Below are 24123 nucleotides of genomic sequence, written 5' to 3' on the forward strand. Positions count from 1 at the left end.
GTTGTTTTAGCCCCATCCTGACTAACCGGAATTTCTTCCTACCACCCCCAGTCTGAACTTCCTCTGAGTCACCACGTCCCGGACTTTGGCTTCCTCCCCTGCTCCCTCTCCCGACTGGTGTCAGACTTCCCGGACAAAGGGAGTCAGTGTGGACTTTCCAAGAGGCTGGGCCAGAACGCTTGAGAAACAGCACGGTCTGGTGGATAGAACGTGGTCCCGGCAGTCAGAAGGACCTGGGTTCTAATCCTGGTTCCACCATTTGTCTGCTGTGTGACCTTGGGAAAGTCACTTCACTTCTCCGTGCCTCAGTTACCTCATTTGTAAAATGGGGATTAAGACTGGGAGCCTCCTATGGGACAGGGACTGTGCCCAACCTGATTAGCTTGTCTGTATCCCGGTACTCAGAACAGTGAGGCGCTTAGTACAGTGCTCTGCACATAGTAAGCGCTCAATAAATACGATTGATGATGATGGACACATAATAAGCACTTAAATGTCATTATTATTATTGCCCTTGGGAACCACTGATCAGGAGGGCTCTTTGATGGCTTCAGAGGGGAACAGGTCCTTGAGTGGGTTATGTGCTGGGATTCTCCACCCCAACCTTAGAGGGCTTGCCTGACCCTCTAAGAAGCAAAGTCCATTTTAATGATGGCATTCACGAAGCGCTCATTAGGTGCTAAACTTTGTGCTACGTGCAAGGTAGATGAAGCACAGTCTCCATCCCGTGTGGAGCTCCGAGTCTGAGAGAACAGGTGTTTGAGCTCCATCTTACGGATCATCATCATCAATCGTATTTATTGAGCGCTTACTGTGTGCAGAGCACTGTACTAAGCGCTTGGGAAGTACAAGTTGGTAACATATAGAGACAGTCCCTACTCAGCAGTGGGCTCACAGTCTAAAAGGGGGAGACAGAGAACAAAACCAAACATACTAACAAAATAAAATAGAATAGATATGTACAAGTAAAATAGAGTAATAAATATGTACAAACATATATACAGGTGCTGTGGGGAGGGGAAGGAGGTGAGATGGGGGGATGGAGAGGGGGACGAGGGGGAGAGGAAGGAAAGGGCTCAGTCTGGGAAGGCCTCCTGGAGGAGGTGAGCTCTCAGTAGGGCCTTGAAGGGAGGAAGAGAGCGAGCTTGGCGGATGGGCAGAGGGATTGGGGGCATTCCAGGCCCGGGGGAGGACGTGGGCCGGGGGTCGATGGCGGGATGGGCGAGAACGAGGCCTAACGGTGAGGAGATTAGCGGCGGAGGAGCGGAGGGTGCGGGCTGGGCTGGACAAGGACAGAAGGGAGGGGAGGTAGGAGGGGGCGAGGGGATGGATGGACAGCCTTGAAGCCAAGGGTGAGGAGTTTCTGCCTGATGCGCAGATTGATTGGTAGCCACAGGAGATTTTTGAAGAGGGGAGTAATATGCTCAGAGCGTTTCTGGACAAAGGTAATCCGGGGCCCAAAAACCCGTTGCCCCTTTCTCTACCGTGAAATAGGGAGCACTGGTAGCTCCGGCCACCGTGGAGCCAGGAGAGGGGCCCTGCTTTGTGGTAGTTTGGAGAAATTATCGGTTGGGGCCCTCTAGGTTTTCTTCCCAAGTGCTAAAAGCGCTGGGCTGGCACCCGTGGGGAGGTTTGGGGGCACAAAAAAAGATGGGATCATTCCCAGGTGGAACCATAAGGGTGTCCTGAGGGTTTGGTTGCCCCAACTGAACAAGCAATAAGGGCAGCTGGAAAGCCTCTGGAGCCCGGGCTGGTCCACCTCATCCCAACCTGCCCCTCCAGATTGGATTCCCTCTCAGGCGGCTGCCCGGGAAAAGAGATGGGCCCAGTTGGGAAGGTCCCCAAACCGGCGCTGGGGCTTGGGAACTGTAGCCGGAAGGGGTTGGGAGGCTGGTGGCGGGTTCATCCAGGCTCCTTGGTTTGCCGTTCCTGGCCAAACAAACAGTGGGTCGTATGCCTGGCTGTGGGTCTGGAAATCATCATCATCATCATCATCAATCGTATTTATTGAGCGCTTACTGTGTGCAGAGCACTGTACTAAGCACATGGGAAGTACAAAGTGGCAACATATAGAGACAGTCCCTACCCAACAGTGGGTCGCACTAACTCCCAGGGTAGGGCCGGCTCCTTGGGTCCTGCCCCCATTATGCAACTGCTCGGCAGAGACTCCAAGTGATGACAAATAACAGCAATCATGTAGTAATTATAGTATTTGTTAAGCGCTTATTATGTGTTGTTCTAAGCTCTGGGGTAGATACGAGTTAATCGGGTTGGACACGGTCCCCGTCCCACATGGAGCTCACGCTCTTATCCCCGTTTTACAGGTGAGGGAACTGAGGCACAGAGAAGTGAAGTGACTTGTTCAAGGTCACACAGCAGACATGTGGCAGAGCCGGGATGAGAACCCAGGTCCTCCTGACTTCCAAGCCTGGGCTCTATCCGCTAAAACACGCTGCTTCCCACGCCTCCCAGAACTGATTTGCCCAGTCGCCCTGGCCAAGGAGGAATTGCTCACTCACTCACTCAATCGTATTTACTGAGCACTTACTGTGTGCAGAGCACTGTACTAAGCGCTTGGCAAGTACAATTTGGAAACAGAGAGAGGCAATCCCTGCCCACAACGGGCTCCCGGTCTAGAAGGGGGGAGACAGACAACAAAATATGTAAACAGGCATCAATAGCATCGACATAAACAAACAGAATTACAGATATAGGTACACATCAAAACGAGTACACAGGCATTAATATAAATAAATAGAATTCACTCAATCGTATTTATTGAGCACTTACAGTGTGCAGAGCACTGTACTAAGCTCTTGGCAAGTCCAATTCGGAAACAGAGAGAGGCAATCCCTGCCCACAACGGGCTTATGGTCTAGAAGGGGGGAGACAGACAGCAAAACATGTAAACAATCAATCAGTCGTATTTATTGAGCACTTACTGTGTGCAGAGCACTGTACTAAGCGCTTGGGAAGTCCAAGTTGGCAACATACAGAGACAGTCCCTACCCAACAGTGGGCTCACAGTCTAAAAGGGGGAGACAGAGAACAAAACCAAACATAGTAATAAAATCATCATCATCACCATCAATCGTATTTATTGAGCGCTTACTATGTGCAGAGCACTGTACTAAGCGCTTGGGAAGTACAAATTGGCAACCTATAGAGACAGTCCCTACCCAACAGTGGGCTCACAGTCTAAAAGGGGCTCACAGTCTAAAAGTAAAATAAATAGAATAGATATGTACAAGTAAAATAAATAGAGTAATAAATATGTACAAACATATATACATATATACAGGTGCTGTGGGGAAGGGAAGGAGGTAAGGTGTGGGGGATCGATATAAACAAACAGAATTGCAGATATATGTACACATCTGCGTGGCCAGCATGACTTTGGGGCTGCGTGCTCCTGTGGGGTGCTCCTGCGGGATGCTCCCGGGGTCTTGAAATACCAGCAGAGCGGTCGTTTTAGTCCAGCTTCCGTGGTGTCCGAGGTTCAGCACAGGGAGCAGCCGGAGCTCGGCGCCCGACACCTCATCCTCGGGACGTAACTCAGAGCCACCGAGGCATCTCTGCCTCCCAGGGCTGAGCTTCCTGGGGAGGTTGGGGGCCGAGCCTCTCCCCCTCGTCCCCCTCTCCATCCCTCCCATCTTACCTCCTTCCCTTCCCCACAGCACCTGTATATATGTATAATAATGATAATAATGATAGCATTTATTAAGCGCTTACTATGTGCAAAGCACTGTTCTAAGCGCTGGGGGAATACAAGGTGATCGGGTCGTCCCACGGGGGGCTCACAGTCTTAATCCCCATTTTACAGATGAGGGAACTGAGGCCCAGAGAAGTGAAGTGACTTGCCCAAGGTCACACAGCTGACAGTTGGAGGAGCCGGGATTTGAACCCATGACCTCTGACTCCAAAGCCCGGGCTTTTTCCACTGAGCCACGCTGCTTCTCATAATAATGGCATTTATTAAGCGCTTACTATGTGCAAAGCACTGCTCTAAGCGCTGGGGAGATTACAAGGTGATCAGGTTGTCCCACGGGGGGCTCACAGTCTTCATCCCCATTTTACAGATGAGGTAACCGAGGCCCAGGGAAGTGAAGTGACTTGCCCAAAGTCACACAGCTGACAATTGGTGGATCCGGGATTCGAACCCATGACCTCTGACTCCAAAGCCCGGGCTCTTTCCGCTGAGCCACGCTGCTTCATATGTATATATGTTTGTGCATATTTATTACCCTATTTTACTTGTACATATCTATTTGTTTGGGAGTCAGAGGTCATGGGTTCAAATACCGGCTCCTCCAATTGTCAGCTGTGTGACTTTGGGCAAGTCACTTAACTTCTCTGTGCCTCAGTTACCTCATCTGGGGATTAAGACTGTGAGCCCCACGTGGATGGCCTGAACACCATGTATCCTCCTCAGTGCTTTGAATGGTGCTTGCACATAGTAAATGCTTTACAAATGCCATCATTATTATCATTATTATTATTAACTGCATTCTATCCACTGTGCAGTTCTGCACCGTCAACCAATCGCTCGGGTTGATGGAGCGCTTATTGTGTGCAGAGCTCTGTATTAAGCATTTGGGAGAGTACCATACCACAGACACATTCTCTGAAATGTCCTCTCCATCCCCCCGCCTTACCTCCTTCCCTTCCCCACAGCACCTGTATATATGTATATATGTTCGTACATATTTATTACTCTATTTTACTTGTACATATCTATTCTATTTATTTTATTTTGCTGGTATGTTTGGTTTTGTTCTCTGTCTCCCCCTTTTAGACTGTGAGCCCACTGTTGGGTAGGGACTGTCTCTATATGTTGCCAATTTGTACTTCTCAAGCGCTTAGTACAGTGCTCTGCACACAGTAAGCGCTCAATAAATACGATTGATGATGATTACTCTATTTTACTTGTACATATCTATTCTATTTATTTTATTTTGTTAGTATGTTTGGTTTTGTTCTCTGTCTCCCCCTTTTAGACTGTGAGCCCACTGTTGGGTAGGGACTGTCTCTATATGTTGCCAACTTGGACTTCCCAAGCGCTTAGTACAGTGCTCTGCACACAGTAAGCGCTCAGTAAATACGATTGATTGATTGATTGATTGATTGAGCCCCTGGGGGGTGTCGGGACTGTGGACTGGAGCGGACTTGTTGTGGGCCTCGGTTGCCTGTAAGGCAGCTTCTAGTTAGGGCAGCTTCTAGTTCTGGGGAGCAGAAGGGGTTTGGATGTGCCATTTCTCATCTTTTCATTCATTCATTCAATTGTATTTAATGAACGCGTACTGCGTGCAAAGCACTGTACTAAGCGCTTGGGAGAGTATAACAGTAAATAGACCCTTTCCCTGCCCACAAGTTTATGTATGGAACCCCCCGGGCTGGGGCTACCGAAGTCAGGACTGCTCTCCAACATTCCTGGCCATAGTCTTACCCAGTGCTTGGCACATAATAATAATAATAATAATTGTCATTTATTAAGCGCTTACTATGTGCAAAGCACTGTTCTAAGTGCTGGGGAGGATACAGGGTGATCCGGTTGTTCCAAGTTGGGCTCACAGTCCTAATCCCCATTTTACAGATGAGGTAACTGAGGCCCAGAGAAGTGAAGTGACTTGCCCAAGATCACACAGCAGCCATGTGGCGGAGTCGGGATTCGAACCCATGACCTCTGACTCCAAAGCCCGGGCTCTTTCCACTGAGCCACGCTGCTTCTCTGTAGTAGTAAGCGCTTAACAGATACCACCATTATTATTTCTATTATCTCTCTCCCTGCCCCGCCCCCTTCACGGCACACAGTGGGTGCTCAGTAAATGCTATTGATTAATTGACAGGCAGGCAGCCTCTTTAGCGTGAGACCGAGTTAGGGGCCACATTCTGCCTCCCCCATTGCTCTTGGAGAGAATTGGTGGGGTCCGAGGCTTTGAACCTGCGGTCATTCTTCCCTTTGTCCCCCCACCTCCTGTTATTTGAGGTCTGAGCCCACTGTTGGGTAGGGACTGTCTCTATATGTTGCCAATTTGTACTTCCCAAGTGCTTAGTACAGTGCTCTGCACATAGTAAGCGCTCAATAAATATGATTGATGATGATGATCTAGTTGATGAGATCTAGCTTAGAGCACATTTTGCTGTAATGTGCAACTCTACTCTGCCAGTTGTCAGCTGTGTGACTTTGGGCAAGTCACTTAATAATAATAATGGCATTTATTAAGCGCTTACTATGTGCAAAGCACTGTTCTAAGCACTGGGGAGGTTACAAGGTGATCAGGTTGTCCCACGTGGGGCTCACAGTCTTCATCCCCATTTTACAGATGAGGTAACTGAGGCCCAGAGAAGTGAAGTGACTTGCCCAAAGTCACACAGCTGACAGTTGGCGGAGCCGGGATTTGAACCCATGACCCCTGACTCCAAAGCCCGGGCTCTTTCCACCGAGCCACGCTGCTTCTCTTCTGCTTAACTGCAGAAGTTAAGAAGTTAAGCTGCTTAACTTCCCTGTGCCTCAGCTTCCTTATCTGTAAAATGGGGATTAAGGCTGTGAGCCCCACATGGGACAACCTGGTCCCTTTGTATCCCTCCAGCGCTTAGAACAGTGCTTTGCACATAGTAAGCGCTTAACAAATACCATCGTCATTATTATTATTACACGGACTTCAAATTCTTGGCAGTCCTTGCCCTGGAAAACATCAAACGGCTTGACTGAGCTGTTGGGGGACTCTGCTTCTTTTCTTTTTTTCAGTGGAACATTTTACAGATGCAAACTGTGGGTAACTTTTTTAATGGTATTTGTTAAGTGCTTATTGTGTGCCAAACGCTGGTCTAAGTGCCGGGGTTTATACAGATTAATTAGGTCGGGCACAGTCCCTGCCCCACACGGGGCTCCTTGGTCTGCTTGGTATCCCCATTTTACAGTGGAGGAAAGAGGCCCAGAGGAGTTAAGTGACTTGTCCAGGGTCACACAGCAAGCAGTTGGCAGAATTAGATTATGTGGTAGGATTCGAACCCAGGTCCTTGTGACTACCAGATTCTTGCTCTATCCACTAGGCCGTGCTTCTTTTCAGTGGAATTTCATTCTCTTCCCTTCTTCTCTTCCTCCACACTAGGGAGTTAAAGTTTGAAGATTTTTGGAGCCTGGAGCCCATCTCCCAGTTGTGCTTGGATCCCCCCACACTCCTTACCTCAGTTTCTCCTCCTTCCACTGCATGAAAGTCCTAGTGGGGCCACAGTATTCATTCAGTCATATTTATTGAGCGCTTACTGTGTGCAGAGCACTGTACTAAGCACTTTTAGACTGTGAGCCCACTGTTGGGTAGGGACTGTCTCTATATGTTGCCAATTTGTACTTCCCAAGCGCTTAGTACAGTGCTCTCCACACAGTAAGCGCTCAATTAATACGGTTGATTGATTGGGAAGTCCAAGGTGGCAACATATAGAGACGGTCCCTACCTAACAACGGGTTCACAGTCTAGAAGGGGGAGACAGACAACAAAACAAAACATGTAGACAGGTGTCAAAATCATCAGAACAAATAGAATTATAGCTGTATGCACGTCATTAACAAAATAAATAGAATAGTAAATATGTACAAGTAAAATAGAGTAATAAATCTGTACAAATAGATACAAGTGATGTGGGGAGGGGGAGGAGGGGAGGAAAAAGGGGGCTCAGTCTGGGATATAGTTGCCTGGGTCTAATAGACAGGCACATATAAAACATAGTATGTTTTGGGGAGTGATAAAAGCCAGAAGGAAAACTTGTGGGCATAATCAGTTGTAATTATAATAGGCAGTTGCTGGTGAAATGAGACTTTGGCCTCTCAATCGCCGGACCCAGGTTTTACAGATATCGATCTCTGAACCGAACGACCGTTTGGAAGGAGGAAGTTTGGAAGGAGGCCTTCCCAGACTGAGCCCCCTCCTTCCTCTCCCCCTCCACCCCCTCTCCATCCCCCCGCCTTACCTCCTTCCCTTCCCCACAGCACCTGTGTATATGTATATATGTTTGTACGTATTTATTACTCTATTTTACTTGTACCTATTCTATTTATTTTATTTTGTTAATATGTTTTGTTTTGTTCTCTGTCTCCCCCTTCTAGACTGTGAGCCCACTGTTGGTTAGGGACCGTCTCTATATGTTGCCAACTTGGACTTCCCAAGCGCTTAGTACAGTGCTCTGCGCACAGGAAGCGCTCAATAAACACGATTGAATGAATGAATGAAGGGAAGCCGGTCACTGTACTGACCAAAAGTGAGCCAAGCCTCATTTCCTTATCATACTTTCTTGTGACATGCCCTTGGTGTCTCCCCGACTTTCATTTGTCCTTTTTGTCAAAATCATTTTACCCTAGTGTTCAGACGGAGAAACTGAGGCCCTGAGAACGACAGGCTCTGGCCTGGGATTTTCTGGTGCTAAAATAAGCGTCTATAAAAGGTGGGCAGGGCCTAGGGGTTTTCCCCATTTTGCAGGTGGGGAAACGTAGGCATGGGATTTACTAAGCAAAACAGGGTACTAGAGATGGTCTGTGGCAAGGACCTTGGTCTGCCCTGTCCCCCGGGCCCCAGGGAGCGTCCGCTTCAGTCCTGGGTCCCTCCTCCTTCCTGTTTCTCGTCTCGTTTCCGTCTGCCGGGTCCCACCCCAGCCCACCGCCTGGTCCAGGGTGATGAGGCCGAGATTTCTCCGTGTGCTTGCGGAATGGGACTCTCTCCGGGCCGCCCTCGCGGCTTGTCAGTGGTGGAGCTGGGGGAAGGACCAGGGCTCTCTGGCCCCTGGGAGGAGAGGGAGGAGGAGGCGGAGAAGGAGGAAGAGGAAGCTCTCGCACACTCGCCTGGCCTCTTGAGGAATTTGTTGGAGGAGTGCTAACTTGTGAATTTCCATCCCTTCAGCTGTCTGCTGGGGCTACACTCCAGGGGCCCAGGTTGCGGCAGAGAGACCTGGCGTAGCCCTGTGGGGCTGTCCCCACCCCTGCCCCTGATGCGTGGAGACCGGGCGTTCACCCCGCCCACCCCCGGCCTAAACTGGGCTGGGCACCGGCTGGCCACCCCACGGTCTCTGGGTTCCGGGGCTCAGATTTGGACCCACCGAAGTAGTGGTGTGGAGGAGGGAGCCTCGCCCAAGAACGGGGACTCCAGGCTGGGCCTCCAGACTTCTTGGGGTTGGATTCCGGCTTTGTACCTGGAAGATTGAGGGGCAGTCTGGATCTCGCCTGGGCCTCCATTTCTCCATCTTTAAAACGGGGGAGAATGGAAGAGCCAGGAAGGAGAAAGCTTGAAGGACCAACCCAGGGCAGCGGGGTATCCATTAAGCATCTGAGAAAGGCCCGGCCCTGTCTTTCTGGACTGCACCGTATCCTGGGGGAGTGGACAGGGAAGGGAACCCGAGGCTGCTGCCTCTGGCCCAGAAAAAACAAAACACAGTTTAGATCTTCCCTTCCCCATCTCCACCGCCTGTCCTGCTCTCCCCCCGCTTCCCTTCAAGCAGTCCGGGGCTCCAGTGGACAAAGCTGGAGGCTTTCCCACTAGGGTGGTTGGAATGCAAACTCCGGGCGGCGAGTAGAGGGGGTGTGCCCTGCTCTCTCCTTGCTTCGCCAACCTGTGCATGCCCCGCTGCCCTCAAGCCCCTCCTCTCCTAGGCCGGCTGCCTCCTGGGGGAAAGCGTGGCGGGACCTGGAGATGGAACAAGCCCCCACTGTGCCGAGGACACTGTGCCCGCCTTGTGTAGCATCGTGGGCCCGGGGAGGTCGGAGCCCTCGCTCCCTCTGGCTGCCCTCACTGCCCTGGCTATCGTCGAGCCATCTGCCCGCCCGGCACACAGCGGGGCTGTGTTTACGGGTGGGCGTGGATGAGGGGAGCCCCGCGGCCTCCGGCCTGAAATGAATCCCCTGTTCTGTGCTGGTTGAAGCCACGCGGGGCTCAGGAAGCAATGGCTATAGGGAGGAGCGGCGCTGGAAGCGGAGACGGCGGGGGTTTGAGGGCCTGATTTGGTGAGGCCTAATGCTGAAGGCTCTAAGGAAAGATCTGGCCACAGGGGACCAGAGGCGGAGAAGGTGCCCCGTGCGGAGCATGGCTTAGTGGCTAGAGCGTGGGCCTGGGTGTCAGAAGGACCTGGGTTCTAATCCCGGCTCCACCACTTGTCTGCTGTGTGATTTTGGATGGCTCACTTGACTTCTCCGTGCCTCAGTTGCCTCATCTGTAACATGGGGATTAAGAGTGTGAGCCCCATGTGGGACAGGGACTGTGTCCAACCTGATCAACTTGCATCTCCCCCAGCACTCAGAACAATGCTTGGCATAGAATAAGAGCTTAACAAGTATCATTATTATAATACTATAATAATAGTAATAATAATAATAAATGACAGTAATAGCTAGCAACCACAGACTCTTCCCCTACCCAGACTGTATCCCTGATTCTGCCCCGCCTGATCGTTTGCCTGTTGAAGTTGGGCAGGGACTTAAGATCTCAGGGAGCCAAGGCAGTGAGTGGCTCTCAGCAGGGAAATGATCGATCGGATCGCGGGCTGAGAGCTTCCTCATTCCTCCCCCAGGCCTTAGCCTCCCCATTCCTACTCCAAAGGCTCCGTCCTTTCCTTCTGGAGGATGCCAAAGGCCTTGTACAGCACTCCATGCATAATGATTACTGGGGAAGAGGAGGATGGGGACTCAGAATTAGGATTAAGTCTTTATTTTTTTCATGGTATTTGTTAAGTGCTTACTATGTGCCAGGCACTGAACTAAGCGCTGGGATAGATACAATAATAATAATAATAATGATGGCATTTATTAAGCACTTACTATGTGCAAAGCACTGTTCTAAGCGCTGGGGAGGTTACAGGGTGATCAGGTTGTCCCACAGGGGGCTCACAGTCTTAATCCCCATTTTCCAGATGAGGGAACTGAGGCCCAGAGAAGTTGACTTGCCCAAAGTCACACAGCTGACAGTTGGCAGAGCTGGGATTTGAACCCATGACCTCTGACTCCAAAGCCCGTACCCTTTCCACTGAGCCACGCTGCTTCTCTGCTAATCAGGTTGAATACAGTTCACGTCCCACATGAGGATCACAGAATAATCCCTATTTTGCAGATGAGGAGAATGAGGCAAAGATAAGTGAAGCAACTTGCCTAAGGTCACAGAGGAGACAAGCCACAGAGCCGGGATCAGAACCCAGGTCCTTCTGACTCCAGGTCCGTGTTTGATCCGCAAGAGCATGCCACTTCAAGACTTCTCCTCCTCATAAATGTATTTTTTAAAATTCCAGCCTGGGGTGTAAGCTGACATGCCCCATGTTGTATGTAGTCAAACCATTGCCGGGCTCGCCACCGGGCACGAGGAACAGCATGGCCTAGTGGAAAGAGCGTGGGTCTTCTGAGTCAGGGAGGTGGGTTCTAATCAATCAGGTATTTGATTAATCATACTTATTGAGCACTTACTGTGTGCAGCACACTGTACTAAGCACTTGAGGGAGTACAGCATAGGGCTGGTAGACACATTCGCTGCCCACAATGATCTTACAGTCTGGTTTGATTGATCGATAATGGTATCTGCTTAGCACCCACTGAATGCCACGTGTGTAGTAAGTGCTTGGATTGACCTCCGCCTGTCCTGGATGGGTTAGACAGGGGATTGAAACTTTTGAGGGCTTTCCAACTCCAGTCATTCAATGGTATTTGCTGAGTGTGTGCCGAATGCGGAACCCTGAACTAATTACTTAATACGCTCCAGGATTATATTGATGGGAATCGGGAGTCACCGGCAAGAATCTGCCCTTGGCTGGGATTTTGAGATGGGCCCTCGAGCTCTGGGGAAGACTGAGGGCCCCTTGAAGGCCGGTGGCCCCCTCGTATGGCTGCACCGGGGTGGAGGGGAAGCGAGTTCCAATTTATCCGTTTCAGCTGCCGCCCGGGGCTCTCGGAATCTAAATGAATCGGGGGTACAATGGGTGACTGTGTGAAAAGAGGTCAGCAGGCCGCTGCTGAGAAGCGTTGCTGGTCGCTGCCGGGCCGGTCCGGGAGGGGCTTGGGAGGTGGGGTCCTGCGGGTGGGATGCTCGGGCTGGAGGAAGGGGAACCGCGGCAGCTCTGAGCCCCGAGCCCAGCCGGGGCGGGCTGAGGATGCGTGTGAAAACATAAACGGCTGCTCTTAAAGGGTCTCAGTCTTCTACAGAGAAGCAGCATGGTTCAACGGAGAGAGCCCGGGTTTGGGAGTCAGAGGTCATGGGTTCTAATTCCGGCCCCGCCACTTGTCAGCCAACTTTCGGCAAGTCACCTCACTTCTCTAGGCCTCAGTTCCCTCATCTGCCAAATGGGGATTAAGCTGTGAGCCCCGGGTGGGACAACCTGATCACCTTGTATCTCCCTCAGCGCTTAGAACGGTGCTAGGCACATCATCATCATCATCAATCGTATTTATTGAGCACTTACTGTGTACAGAGCACTGTACTAAGCGCTTGGGAAGTACAAGTTGGCAACAGATAGAGACAGTGTCCCTACCCAACAGTGGGCTCACAGTCTGAAAGGGGGAGACAGAGAACAAAACCAAACATACTAACAAAATAAAATAAATAGAATAGATATGTACAAGTAAAATAAATAGAGTAACAAATATGTACAAACATATATACATATATACAGGTGCTGTGGAGAAGGGAAGGAGGTAAGATGGGGGGATGGAGGGGGCACGAGGGGGAGAGGAAGGAAGGGGCTCAGTGTGGGAAGGCCTCCTGGAGGAGGTGAGCTCTCAGTAGGGCCTTGAAGGGAGGAAGAGAGCTAGCTTGGCAGAGGGGCAGAGGGATTGGGGGCATTCCAGGCCCGGGGGATGATGTGGGCCGGGGGTCGATGGCGGGACAGGCGAGAACGAGGTACGGTGAGGGCGAGAACGAGGTACGGTGAGGCACATAGTAAGCGCTTAACAAATACCATTATCATCGTCATTATTATTATTCTAAAGATTTCTCTTCCTTCCTGGGAGATATCTGGTCATTCGAGGCCAGGGAGGCCTTGTCGGCTGTGTGACCTTGAGCAAGTGACTTCACTTCTCTGGGCCTCAGTTCCATCTGTAAAATGGGGATGAAGACTGTGAGCCCCGCGGGGGGCAACCTGATCACCTTGTAACCCCCCCAGCGCTTAGAACAGTGCTTTGCACATAGTAAGCAACTGTGAGCCCACTGTTGGGTAGGGACTGTCTCTATATGTTGCCAATTTGTACTTCCCAAGCGCTTAGTACAGTGCTCTGCACATAGTAAGCGCTCAATAAATACGATTGATGATGATGATGATGATAAATGCCATCGTCATTATTATTATTGTAGATAACCATCCAGATATACCGGCCCACAGCCCACGTTCTTCCACCTACATTTAAAACGAATCATCCTTTTTTACGACGTAAGGTTGTGTCCTCAGCCACCTGGTCCCACCCGTCCACCACCTGAGGCGGGCCAGTGGCGGCGGGAGGAGGGTCTCTGCGGGAAGGGGGCCATGACCCCATCAGCAGGTGCTGAGTGTGTGGTCCGTTGATCTTGGAGGCATGAAGAAAGAGAAAGCAAAAGTTCCTGTCTGTCGTAGTACGAGAGCAAGAGCATCTGCCTGCATGTGTTTGGCCTCCTGAAGTCAGTGTCTGGTGGCCTGTGGGTGGTGGTCACGGCTGTATGTGTTGCTCTGTAGGGCCGAGTTTGGGCAGAGGCAGCGGATGACTCCCTTGGCCCGGGTTCTGCGCCGTTCACCCCTGGGCCTGGAGCCGACAGCGATGACAGGTTCAGGGATGGAGGCAGGAGGGGACCTGGATAATAATCCGCAAGTGGATTAGGCTCCACCTGGAGACTTGGGCTGGGTGATTGGGTCACGTTGCCCTGGCCCTGACACTCGGGACTGTCTCTATATGTTGCCAATTTGTACTTCCCAAGCGCTTAGTACAGTGCTCTGCACAGAGTAAGCGCTCAATAAATACGATTGATGATGATGATGATTCCTCCCTTCTCAGGAGTTTCATTTCTGCACCCCTCTCTGAAGAACCGTCTTCCCCCATCTTCCTGAGCTCACAACTGTTTTTTCCTGGGGTGGGAGATCATTGCCCTCCTCACTCCATCTCAGTCACACACATTTGAAAATAACTCCCTCCCCATCGCCCCGACTCCCTCCCTCTGCTCTACCCCCTCCCCGCAGCACTTGTATATATATGTACATATTTATCATCCTATCCTCTAGACCGTGAGCCCGTTTCTAGACTGTGAGCCCTTTGTTGGGTAGGGACTATCTCTATATGTTGCCGACTTGAACTTCATCTCAGTCACACAGATTTGAAAAGAACTCCCTCCCCATCGCCCCGACTCCCTCCCCGCAGCACTTGTGTATATATGTACGTATTTATCATTCTATCCTCTAGACTGTGAGCCCTTTGTTGGGTAGGGACCGTCTCTATATGTTGCCGACTTGAACTTCCAAGCGCTGAGTACAGTGCTGTGCACACAGTAAGCGCTCAATAAATATGATTAAATGAATTCTATTAATTTTTAAATGTGTATGTATCTATAAGTCTATTTATATTGATGCTATTGATGCTTGTTTACTAGTTTTGATGTCTGCCTTCCCCCCTCCTAGACTGTGAGCCCGTTGTTGGGTAGGGATTGTCTCTATACGTTGCTGAATTGTATTTTCCAAGTGCTTGGTACAGTGCTCTGCACACAGTAAGAGCTCAGTAAATAATGATGGTATTTATTAAGCGCTTACTATGTGCTGTGACTGAATGAATGAATGAAGTTGTTCGCACCCCAGGAGCCTTAGCCAGCATTACTGGATCCAACCCAGCTCTTCTCGCCCCCTCCGGACTGTAAATTCATTCAATCGTATTTATTGAGCGCTTACTGTGTGCAGAGCACTGTACTAAGCGCTTGGGAAGTACAAGTTGGCAACGGCGGGGAACGTGTCTGCTAATTCTGTTGTTCTGTTTTATTGTGCTCAGTACAATGCTCTGCACATAGCGCTCAATAAATACCTTTGATTGATTGATTGATTCTCTCTGGTGGCCCCGGGAGGCTTTTCCCTGGTGGTCTTGGTTCTACTGGCAAAGAGGCATCATCCCTCTAAACTATAAGCTTGCTGTGGACAGAGAACATGTCCACTAACTCTCTTATGTCGTACTCTCCCAAGCGCTTAGTACTGTGCTTTGCACACAGTAAGAGGTAAATAAATACAATCGATTGATCTGTCCCTGAGCCTCAAGTAAGGTAACCTCAAAGCGTTTCCTCCTTCAAAGCCGAGGCTCACCGCATCATCATGAGGCCTTCCCAGACTTAGCCCCCTGTTTTCTCTCCTCCTCCCCTCCCCATCACCCCCCCCACCTTACCCCTTTCCCCTCTCCGCAGCACTTGTACGTATTTATTACTTTATTTTACTTGTACATATTTACTACTGTATTTTATTAATGATGTTCATAGAGCTATAATTCTGTTTATTCTGACGGTTTTGACACCTGTCATCCGCTTGTTTTCTTTTGTTGCCCGTCTCCCCCTTTTAGACTGTGAGCCCGTTGTTGGGTCGGGACCGTCTCTATATGTCGCCAACTTGTATTTCCCAAGCGCTTAGTCCAGTGCTCTGCACACAGTAAGCGCTCAATAAATACGATTGAATGAATGAATGAGTCATCATCAATGGTATTTAAGGAGGACTGACTGCGTGCAGAGCACTGTACTAAGGTGTATTGGGTTTTGCAGCCCTGTCGGGGGGCCTGAACCAAAAGAAATGGGGCATCTTGGTCCTTGGTTTGGTAGGAAACCTACGCTGAGGAGCAGCGTGGCTCCGTGGAAAGAGCTCGGGCTTTGGAGTCAGAGGTCATGGGTTCAAATCCCAGCTCTGCCAATTGTCAGCTGTGTGACTTTGGGCCAGTCACTTCACTTCTCTGTGCCTCAGTTACCTCATCTGTAAAATGGGGTTGAAGACTGTGAGCCCCACGTGGGACAACCTGATCACCTGGTAACCTCCCCAGCGCTTAGAACAGTGCTTTGCACATAGTAAGCGCTTAATAAATGCCATCATTAGGATTGCCTGACATTCCTGGGCTGGAGAGGCAGCCAAACTGAATCCCGGGGGGCTTGGATCGTCCCCTCCCTATTTCAGAGTGTTCGGGAGTATGTTTGGTTTTGTTCTCTGTCTCCCCCTTTTAGACTGTGAGCCCGCTGTTGGGTAGGGACTGTCTCTATATGTTGCCAACTTGGACTTCCCAAGCGCTTAGTACAGTGCTCTGCACACAGTAAGCGCTCAATAAATACGATTGATTGACTGGTTACTGTGGGGTTGGAGCTGGAAGAGGGGAGATCATCATCATCATCAATCGTATTTATTGAGCGCTTACTATGTGCAGAGCACTGTACTAAGCGCTTGGGTAGTACAAATTGGCAACATATAGAGACAGTCCCTACCCAACAGTGGACTCACAGTCTAAAAGGGGGAGACAGAGAACAAAACCAAACATACTAACAAAATAAAATAAACAGATAAATATTCCCTGGGCTGCCGGCCTCGCAGCTCTCTGGAGCTCTCAGCCCGGAGCCAGGAGTGGGTGATGATAAACTGGGTTACCAAATTTTTGGTTGTGATAAACATTTAGAGGGGTGTGCTATTTATATTGAAGTCACTATGTTTATATGTTTGTACCTATTTAATACTCTATTTTACTTGTACAGATTTATTCTTTTTATTTTATTTTGTTAATATGTTTTGTTTTGTTGTCTGTCTCCCCTTTCTAGACTGTGAGCCCGCTGTTGTGTAGGTACTGTCTCTATATGTTGCCAGTTTGTACTTCCCAAGCGCTTAGTACAGTGCTCTGCACACAGTAAGCGCTCAGTAAATGCGATTGGATGAATGAATAGCCCCTTAGAGTGAACCCTGAACAGAGCTGGAGAAGTCTGTTAATCATTGATCATTTCTGAGCACTTTTGTGTGCAGAGCACAGCACTAAGCTCTTGGGAGAGTACAATAAGAAGAATGACGACAATTGTGGTATTTGGTGCTTACTATGTGCCAATAACCTACAAAGCATTGGGATAGATACAAGCCAATCACTTTAGTCACAGTTCCTGTCCCTCAAGTTCTCCCAGTCAAAGGAGGGAGAACAAATATTGAACCTCATTTTACAGGTGAGCAAACCAAGGCACGGAGCAATGGGACTTGTCCAAGGTAACACATCATTCATTCATTCATTCAATTGTATTTATTGAGCGCTTACTGTGTGCAGAGCACTGTACTAAGTACTTGGGAAGTACAAGTTGGCAACATACCTTCCAGACTGTGAGCCCGATTTTGGGGAGGGACCGTCTCTATATGTTGCCAACTTGTACTTCTCAAGTACTTAGTACAGTGCTCTGCACACAGTAAGCGCTCAATAAATAAGATTGAATGAATGAATGAATATAGAGACGGTCCCTACCTTATAACGCGCTCACAGCAAGTGGTGGAGCGGAGATTGGAACCCAGGTCCTCTTTCTCTTGGGCCTGTAGTCTTTCCACTAGGACTCACTACTAGAGAAGTAGACATGATCCCTGGCCTCGAGGAGCTTATGCTTGTACATATTTATTACTCTATTTATTTATTTTACTTGTACATATCTATTCTATTTATTTTATTTTGTTAGTATGTTTGGTTTTGTTCTCTGTCTCCCCCTCTTAGACTGTGAGCCCACTGTTGGGTAGGGACTGTCTCTATATGTTGCCAATTTGTACTTCCCAAGCGCTTAGTACAGTGCTCTGCACATAGTAAGCGCTCAATAAATGCGATTGATGTTGATAAAGTGGAAGAAGGTACAGAGAAGGGCAAGAATGCCCTAATAGGTAAATAAAGGTAAATTTAGAGAAAAGGGAAGCTGAGTTAGGGAATACTAGCTAGGATATCCTTAAATATTAGAGGGAGTGTCAGAGCAGTGAGCCATGTGAGCCCACTGTTGGGTAGGGACCATCTCTATATGTTGCTGACTCGTACTTCCCAAGAGCTTAGTACAGTGCTCTGCACACAGTAAGCGCTCAATAAATACAATTGAATGAATGAATGAATTGACACCTGTCTACCTGTTTTGTTTTGTTTTCTGTCTCCCCCTTCTAGACTGTGAGCCCATTGTTGGGTAAGGCGTGTCTCTATCTGCTGTCAAATTGTACTTTCCAAGCGCTTAGTACAGTGCTCTGCACACAGTAAGCGCTCAATAAATACGATTGAATGAATGAATCTCCCGTATTCTCCAAGCATCCCATTGCTGCTTTCCCAGGCAGAATTCTGGGCCAGAAGGACCATTAGGTTTTGTTCTCTGTCTCCCCCTTTTAGACTGTGAGCCCACGGTTGGGTAGGGACTGTCTCTATATGTTGCCGATTTGTACTTCCCAAGCGCTTAGTACAGTGCTCTGCACATAGTAAGCGCTCAATAAATACGATTGACGATGACGACCATTAGCGCGACTCAGTCAAGGCATTGCGCACGTGCTTCCGACTCCTTCTTGGATTCCAGGAGGACGACCTTCCTTCCGTGGGTTCCTGGCCCCCGGCTCCCTGCATAGCGGACACCGCCGTGCCTTCTCCTGCTGCAGAAACTAGCGTCCGCTAGACTATAAGCTCGTTACGGGCAGGGAACGTGTCCACCAACTCTGTTATAGCGCGCTCTCCCAAGCCTGCAGTACAGCGCTTTGCACACAGTGCTGACTAAATGCAGTCGACTGATGGATTGCTCCTGACTTTCCTTTCTAACCATCATCATCAATCGTATTTATTGAGTGCTTACAGTGTGCAGAGCACTGCACTAAGCGCTTGGGAAGTACAAATTGGCAACGTATAGAGACAGTCCCTGCCCAACAGTGGGCTCACAGTCTAAAAGGGGGAGACGGAGAACAAAACCAAACGTACTAACAAAATAAAATAAATAGAATGGATATGTACAAGTAAAATAAATAAATAGAGTAATAAATATGTACAAACACATATACATATATACAGGTGCTGTGGGGAAGGGAAGGAGGTAAGATGGGGGGGATGGAGAGGGGGACGAGGGGGGTACCGTCACCTAAAGAGCCAAGGTATTTTGGTAGCCTACTGCTGGGGGCTGCCTTCTTTCCTCAGCATTTCAGCCACTGGCTAGGGATAGTTGGCTTGCTCACAATGAGGGTATCTCCTTGTAGGCAGGGACCGTTTCTACCAGATCTACTGTATTGTACTCTCTCAAGCACGCTGTAAAGGCTCAATTGATACCATTGATTAATTGATCTGTAATTTATTTTAATGTCTGTCTCCCCCTCTAGCCTCTGAGCTCCTTGTGGGTAGGGATCCTGTCTACAAACTCTATTGTATTGTACTTTCCCAAGCACTTAGTACAATGTACTGAACGTAGTAGGTGCGTAATAGAAGCAGCCTGGCGTAGTGGATATAGCACAGGCCTAGGAGTCAGAAGGTCATGGGTTCTAATCCCTTTCTTTGTGCAGAAACGCTCTGGGCATGTTACTCCCCTCCTCAAAAATCTCCAGTGGCTACCAGTCAACCTACACATCAAGCAAAAACTCCTCGCTCTCGGCTTCAAGGCTGTCCATCCCCTCGCCCCCTCCTACCTCACCTCCCTTCTCTCCTTCTCCAGCCCAGCCCGCACCCTCCACTCCTCTGCCACTGCTAACCTCCTCACTGTACCTCGTTCTCGCTTGTCCCGCCGTCGACCCCCGGCCCACATCCTCCCCCAGGCCTGGAATGCCCTCCCTCCACACATCCACCAAGCTAGCTCTCTTCCTCCCTTCAAAGCCTTACTGAGAGCTCACCTCCTCCAGGAAGCCATCCTAGACTGAGCCCCCCTTTTCCTCTCCTCCTCCCCATCCCCCCCCGCCCTACCTCCTTCCCCACCCCACAGCACCTGTATATATGTTTGTATACAGATTTATTACTCTATTTTACTTGTACATATTTACTATTCTATTTATTTTGTTGATGATGTGCATCTAGCTTTACTTCTATTCATTCTGATGACACCTGTCCACATGTTTTATTTTGTTGTCTGTCTTCCCCTTCTAGACTGTGAGCCCGTTGCTGGGTAGGGACCGTCTCTATATGTTGCCAACTTCCCAAGTGCTTAGTACGGTGCTCTGCACACAGTAAGCGCTCAATAAATACGATTGAATGAATGAATGAATCCCAGCTCCGCCACTTGTCTGCTGTGTGGCTCTGGGCCTCAGGTACCTCATCTGTAAAATGGGGATTGAGACTGTGAACCCCATGTGGGACAGGGATAGTGTCCAACCCAGTTTGCTCGTATCCACCCCAGTGCCTGTCACATAGTAAGCGCTTAACAACTATCACTATTATTACACTATCACTACTACACTACTACTACTATCACTATTACAACTATCACTATTATTACACTATCACTACTACACTACTACTACTATCACTATTACAACTATCACTATTATTAACAACTATCACTATTATTACTGCTATCACTTATTATTAATACCATTGATTGATCGTCTTTTCCACCTGCATTGTTTCTCCTCCTACCTTGGCTCTGTTGTGATGGATGGATGGGAAGGGAGTGGGTGTTGATGGGGTGGAGCCAGGGGAGAGTGGTGAATCTGAACTTTTGAGGCAGAATCCTTGCGTCTTGAGGTCGTTTCAGTTTCCGTTCCTCCTCCCCGCTTCAGAGATGGTTCCTAGAGGGAGCAGAGGGACGAGCCATGGGCGCTGACCACCGCTTCTTTTTCCTCCCGTACAGGCGATCAGCATCAGCAAGGCCATCAATGCCCAAGAGGCCCCCGTAAAGGAAAAGCATGCCCGCCGTATCCTTCCCAGCTGCTCAGGGGCCACGCTTATCTACCTCACCTGGGGAGGACAGCCCGGGACGGGCAGGGCCTCCGTGTGACTGCTACTCCACTCCACATTTCCCTCCTGGGAAGGCAGGAGGGTCAGAGACAAGGAAGACGGGAAGAGGTTGTGGGAGGGGAGGAGGGAATACAGCGTTGCTCAGCAAAAGTGCGTCAAGAGGTCCTCTCCTAAGGCAGTCCTTGGTTAAGTTTCCCCTCGTAAAGGAGACGTGACCAGATACTGACTCTATCCTCGTCATCATCAATTGTATTTATTGAGCGCTTACTATGTGCAGAGCACTGTACTAAGCGCTTGGGAAGTACAAATTGGCAACATATAGAGACAGTCCCTACCCAACAGTGGGCTCACAGTCTAAAAGGGGGAGACAGAGAACAAAACCAAACATACTAATAAAATAAATAGAATAGATATGTACAAGTAAAATAAATAGAGTAATAAATATGTACAAACATATATACATATATACAGGTGCTGTGGGGAAGGGAAGGAGGTCATTCGGTCATTCATCATATTTACTGAGTGCTTACTCAATAATAATGATGGCATTGATTAAGCGCTTACTACGTGCCAAGCACTGTTCTAAGCGCTGAGGAGGTTACAGGGTGATCAGGTTGTCCCACGGGGGGGCTCACAGGCTTCATCCCCATTTTCCAGATGAGGTCACTGAGGCTCAGAGAGGTTCCTGACTGAGCGTCGCTCACCCCTTGTCTGAGAGTCCATCACAGATCAAAATCCCAGGGCACAGAGAAGCAGCGTGGCTCAGTGGAAAGAGCCCGGGCTTGGGAGTCAGAGGTCATGGGTTCTAATCCCGGCTCTGCCACTTGTCAGCTGTGTGACTTTGGGCAAGTCACTTCTCTGGGCCTCAGTTCTCTTATCTGTAAAATGGGGATAATAATAATAATGATGGCATTTATTAAGCGCTTACTATGTGCAAAGCACTGTTCTAAGCGCTGGGGAGGTAACAAGGTGATCAGATTGTCCCATGGGGGGCTCACAGTCTTAATCCCCATTTTACAGATGAGGTAACTGAGGCACAGGGAAGTGAAGTGACTTGCCCAAAGTCACACAGCTGACAATTGGCGGAGCTGGGATATGAACCCGTGACCTCTGACTCCAAAGCCCAGGCTTTTCCCACTGAGCCACGCTACTTCCCATGAAGACTGTGAGCCCCATGTGGGACAACCTTGATTACCTTGAATCGCCCCCAGCACTTAGAACAGTGCTTGGCACATAGTAAGCGCTTAACAAGTACCAACATTATTATTATTATCATTATTATTATTATTATTATTGTTATTGTTATTATTATCCCAACCAGTAACCAGTGCCAGGCCTGTCCCAGGCCTGATGTAACTTCTGGACGGTGTTGGTGTTCAGGAGGGGGTGCGGGACTGTATAAGGAGCTGCATCAGCTGTGTGATGCTCACACATTTCTCATCACCCTTGAGTTCTGCAACGATCAGTGGCCCCAGTGGACGTGTGTGTGTGTGTATGTGTGTGTGCATGTGTGTACAGCAACAGCCCATCCCACTGCTACTGCGGGTCACCCTTCCCACACATAGCGTGATCTTGCCCCGGCACCCCTGTTAGCCTTGACTCCTCAGAAGGCATCATCCTGGGCACCCACCACGAGAAAGGAGCCTTCACCTTCTGGTCGTACGCCATTGGCCTCCCCCTGCCCAGCAGCTCCATCCTCAGCTGGAAGTTCTGCCATGTCCTTCATAAAGTGCTCCGGGACGGGCATCCCAATGTGAGTGACATTCATTCATTCATTCATTCAATCGTATTTATTGAGCGCTTACTGTGTGCAGAGCACTGTACTAAGCGCTTGGGAAGTACAAGTTGGTGACATTCCTCCTTCATCCTCACCCTAGATGAGGCCCGTGACGTTCTGAGTCCTGAGGAGCCCCCTCGCCCTCGGGGTCCCTCCTGACGTATCAGCTAAAAAGCCGAGGAGCTCTCGGTGCCGGCAGAACAGGAAGGGGAGACGGTCACCCCGAGGATCGAGGCACTCTCCCCTCTGTGCTCGACCCCACGGGGCTCTCGAAGGTGTCCCCCAAGGAGGCTCCGACTGATCCCGGCAGGGCTGGGGTTTGAGAGGGCAGTGGAAGAGGGAGAGTTTAGAGGAAGCTTCCCTTTCCCATAACCGCCTCCCCGACGCCAGTGCTCCCTGCACATCTTCACTCCTCTTCCACCTCCTTTATGCTGTAGGTTCTCCATGATTGCCAGAGGTATCGCAGCAATATCCGGGAAATCGGAGACTTGTGGGTGAGTGTCGGGAACCAGTGTTTCGACTCCTCCTCTCAGGGCCACGCTAAGGCCCGTGGCCCATCGCTCTTGCTCCCTGAGGTGTTTTCAGTGAGCACAAGAACTGGGAGGAAAAGCAGAGGTCAAAGCTTTCGGGCCGTACGGACTCTCAACTTGCCGCCCCGCCGCAGCAGATTGATCAGAGGCCCAAACTGAGGGCAGACGTGTGTGGATTGTTTTTTTTTTTTTTTTTTTTGCTTTATTTTCAAATGGGAAAAGAGCAGTTGCCAAACCCCCATCATTCTGAACGAGAGCAGAAAGGAGATAAGCATCAGTGAATGTTCAGAAGACACAAATGCAGGGTCTTTTTTGAGTCCTGGAAATGAGAAGTTCTAGATGCAGTAAGACCACAGGGCCCTAATCTCTCGTCAGCCCACAGAGACCCTGTAACCCACCAAGTTGGAATGTGCCGTACTGTCGATTTCCCCCCCAGTTCTAAGGAATCTCTCTCTGTGAGCCCACTGTTGAGTAGGGACTGTCTCTATATGTTGCCAATTTGTACTTCCCAAGCGCTTAGTACAGTGCTCTGCACATAGTAAGCGCTCAATAAATACGATTGATGATGATGATGTTGACCCCACCTGCCCTCAGCCCCATTTGCAGGTGGGCAGTCTGAGGGAAACCAAGAGAATGATTAAGAATGTGAAGCAGTATGGCCTAGTGGAAAGAGCACGGGCCTGGAAGTCCTTGGGCAAGTCACTTCTCTTCTCTGGGCCTCAGTTACCTCATCTGTAAAGTGGGGGATTAAGACTGCGAACCCCATATAGGACCAGGACTCTGTCCAACCTAATTAGCCTGCATCTACCCCAGCATTTAGCATGGTGCCTAGCACGTTGTAGGTGCTTAACAGATAGCAAGAAAAAAAGGAGAGGTGGGCTTCCCTGCCCTCCGTCTCAGAGTCCCCAATTTAAAGAGCCAGTCAGTGCAGTGACCTTTGGGAATCCTTAAGGCAGAGCAACGGAGGGAGGGGAAGTTGG

At 49.6% G+C, this 24123-nt stretch overlaps 1 protein-coding gene across 2 annotated transcripts in view; it reads left to right on the top strand.

Moving 5' to 3' along the window:
* Positions 1 to 24123, top strand: part of HIP1R (huntingtin interacting protein 1 related) — a 72905-nt gene that overhangs the window by 20141 nt on the left and 28641 nt on the right. For both annotated transcript variants that reach the window (XM_038763308.1, XM_038763309.1), the window contains exons 2-4: positions 20730 to 20793; positions 22447 to 22589; positions 23051 to 23107. In XM_038763308.1, the coding sequence (XP_038619236.1) occupies positions 20730 to 20793; positions 22447 to 22589; positions 23051 to 23107 (264 nt within the window). The remainder of the gene's footprint in view (positions 1 to 20729; positions 20794 to 22446; positions 22590 to 23050; positions 23108 to 24123) is intronic.

Source organism: Tachyglossus aculeatus, chromosome 21 (genome assembly GCF_015852505.1).
Source record: "Tachyglossus aculeatus isolate mTacAcu1 chromosome 21, mTacAcu1.pri, whole genome shotgun sequence".
NCBI lineage: Eukaryota > Metazoa > Chordata > Mammalia > Monotremata > Tachyglossidae > Tachyglossus > Tachyglossus aculeatus.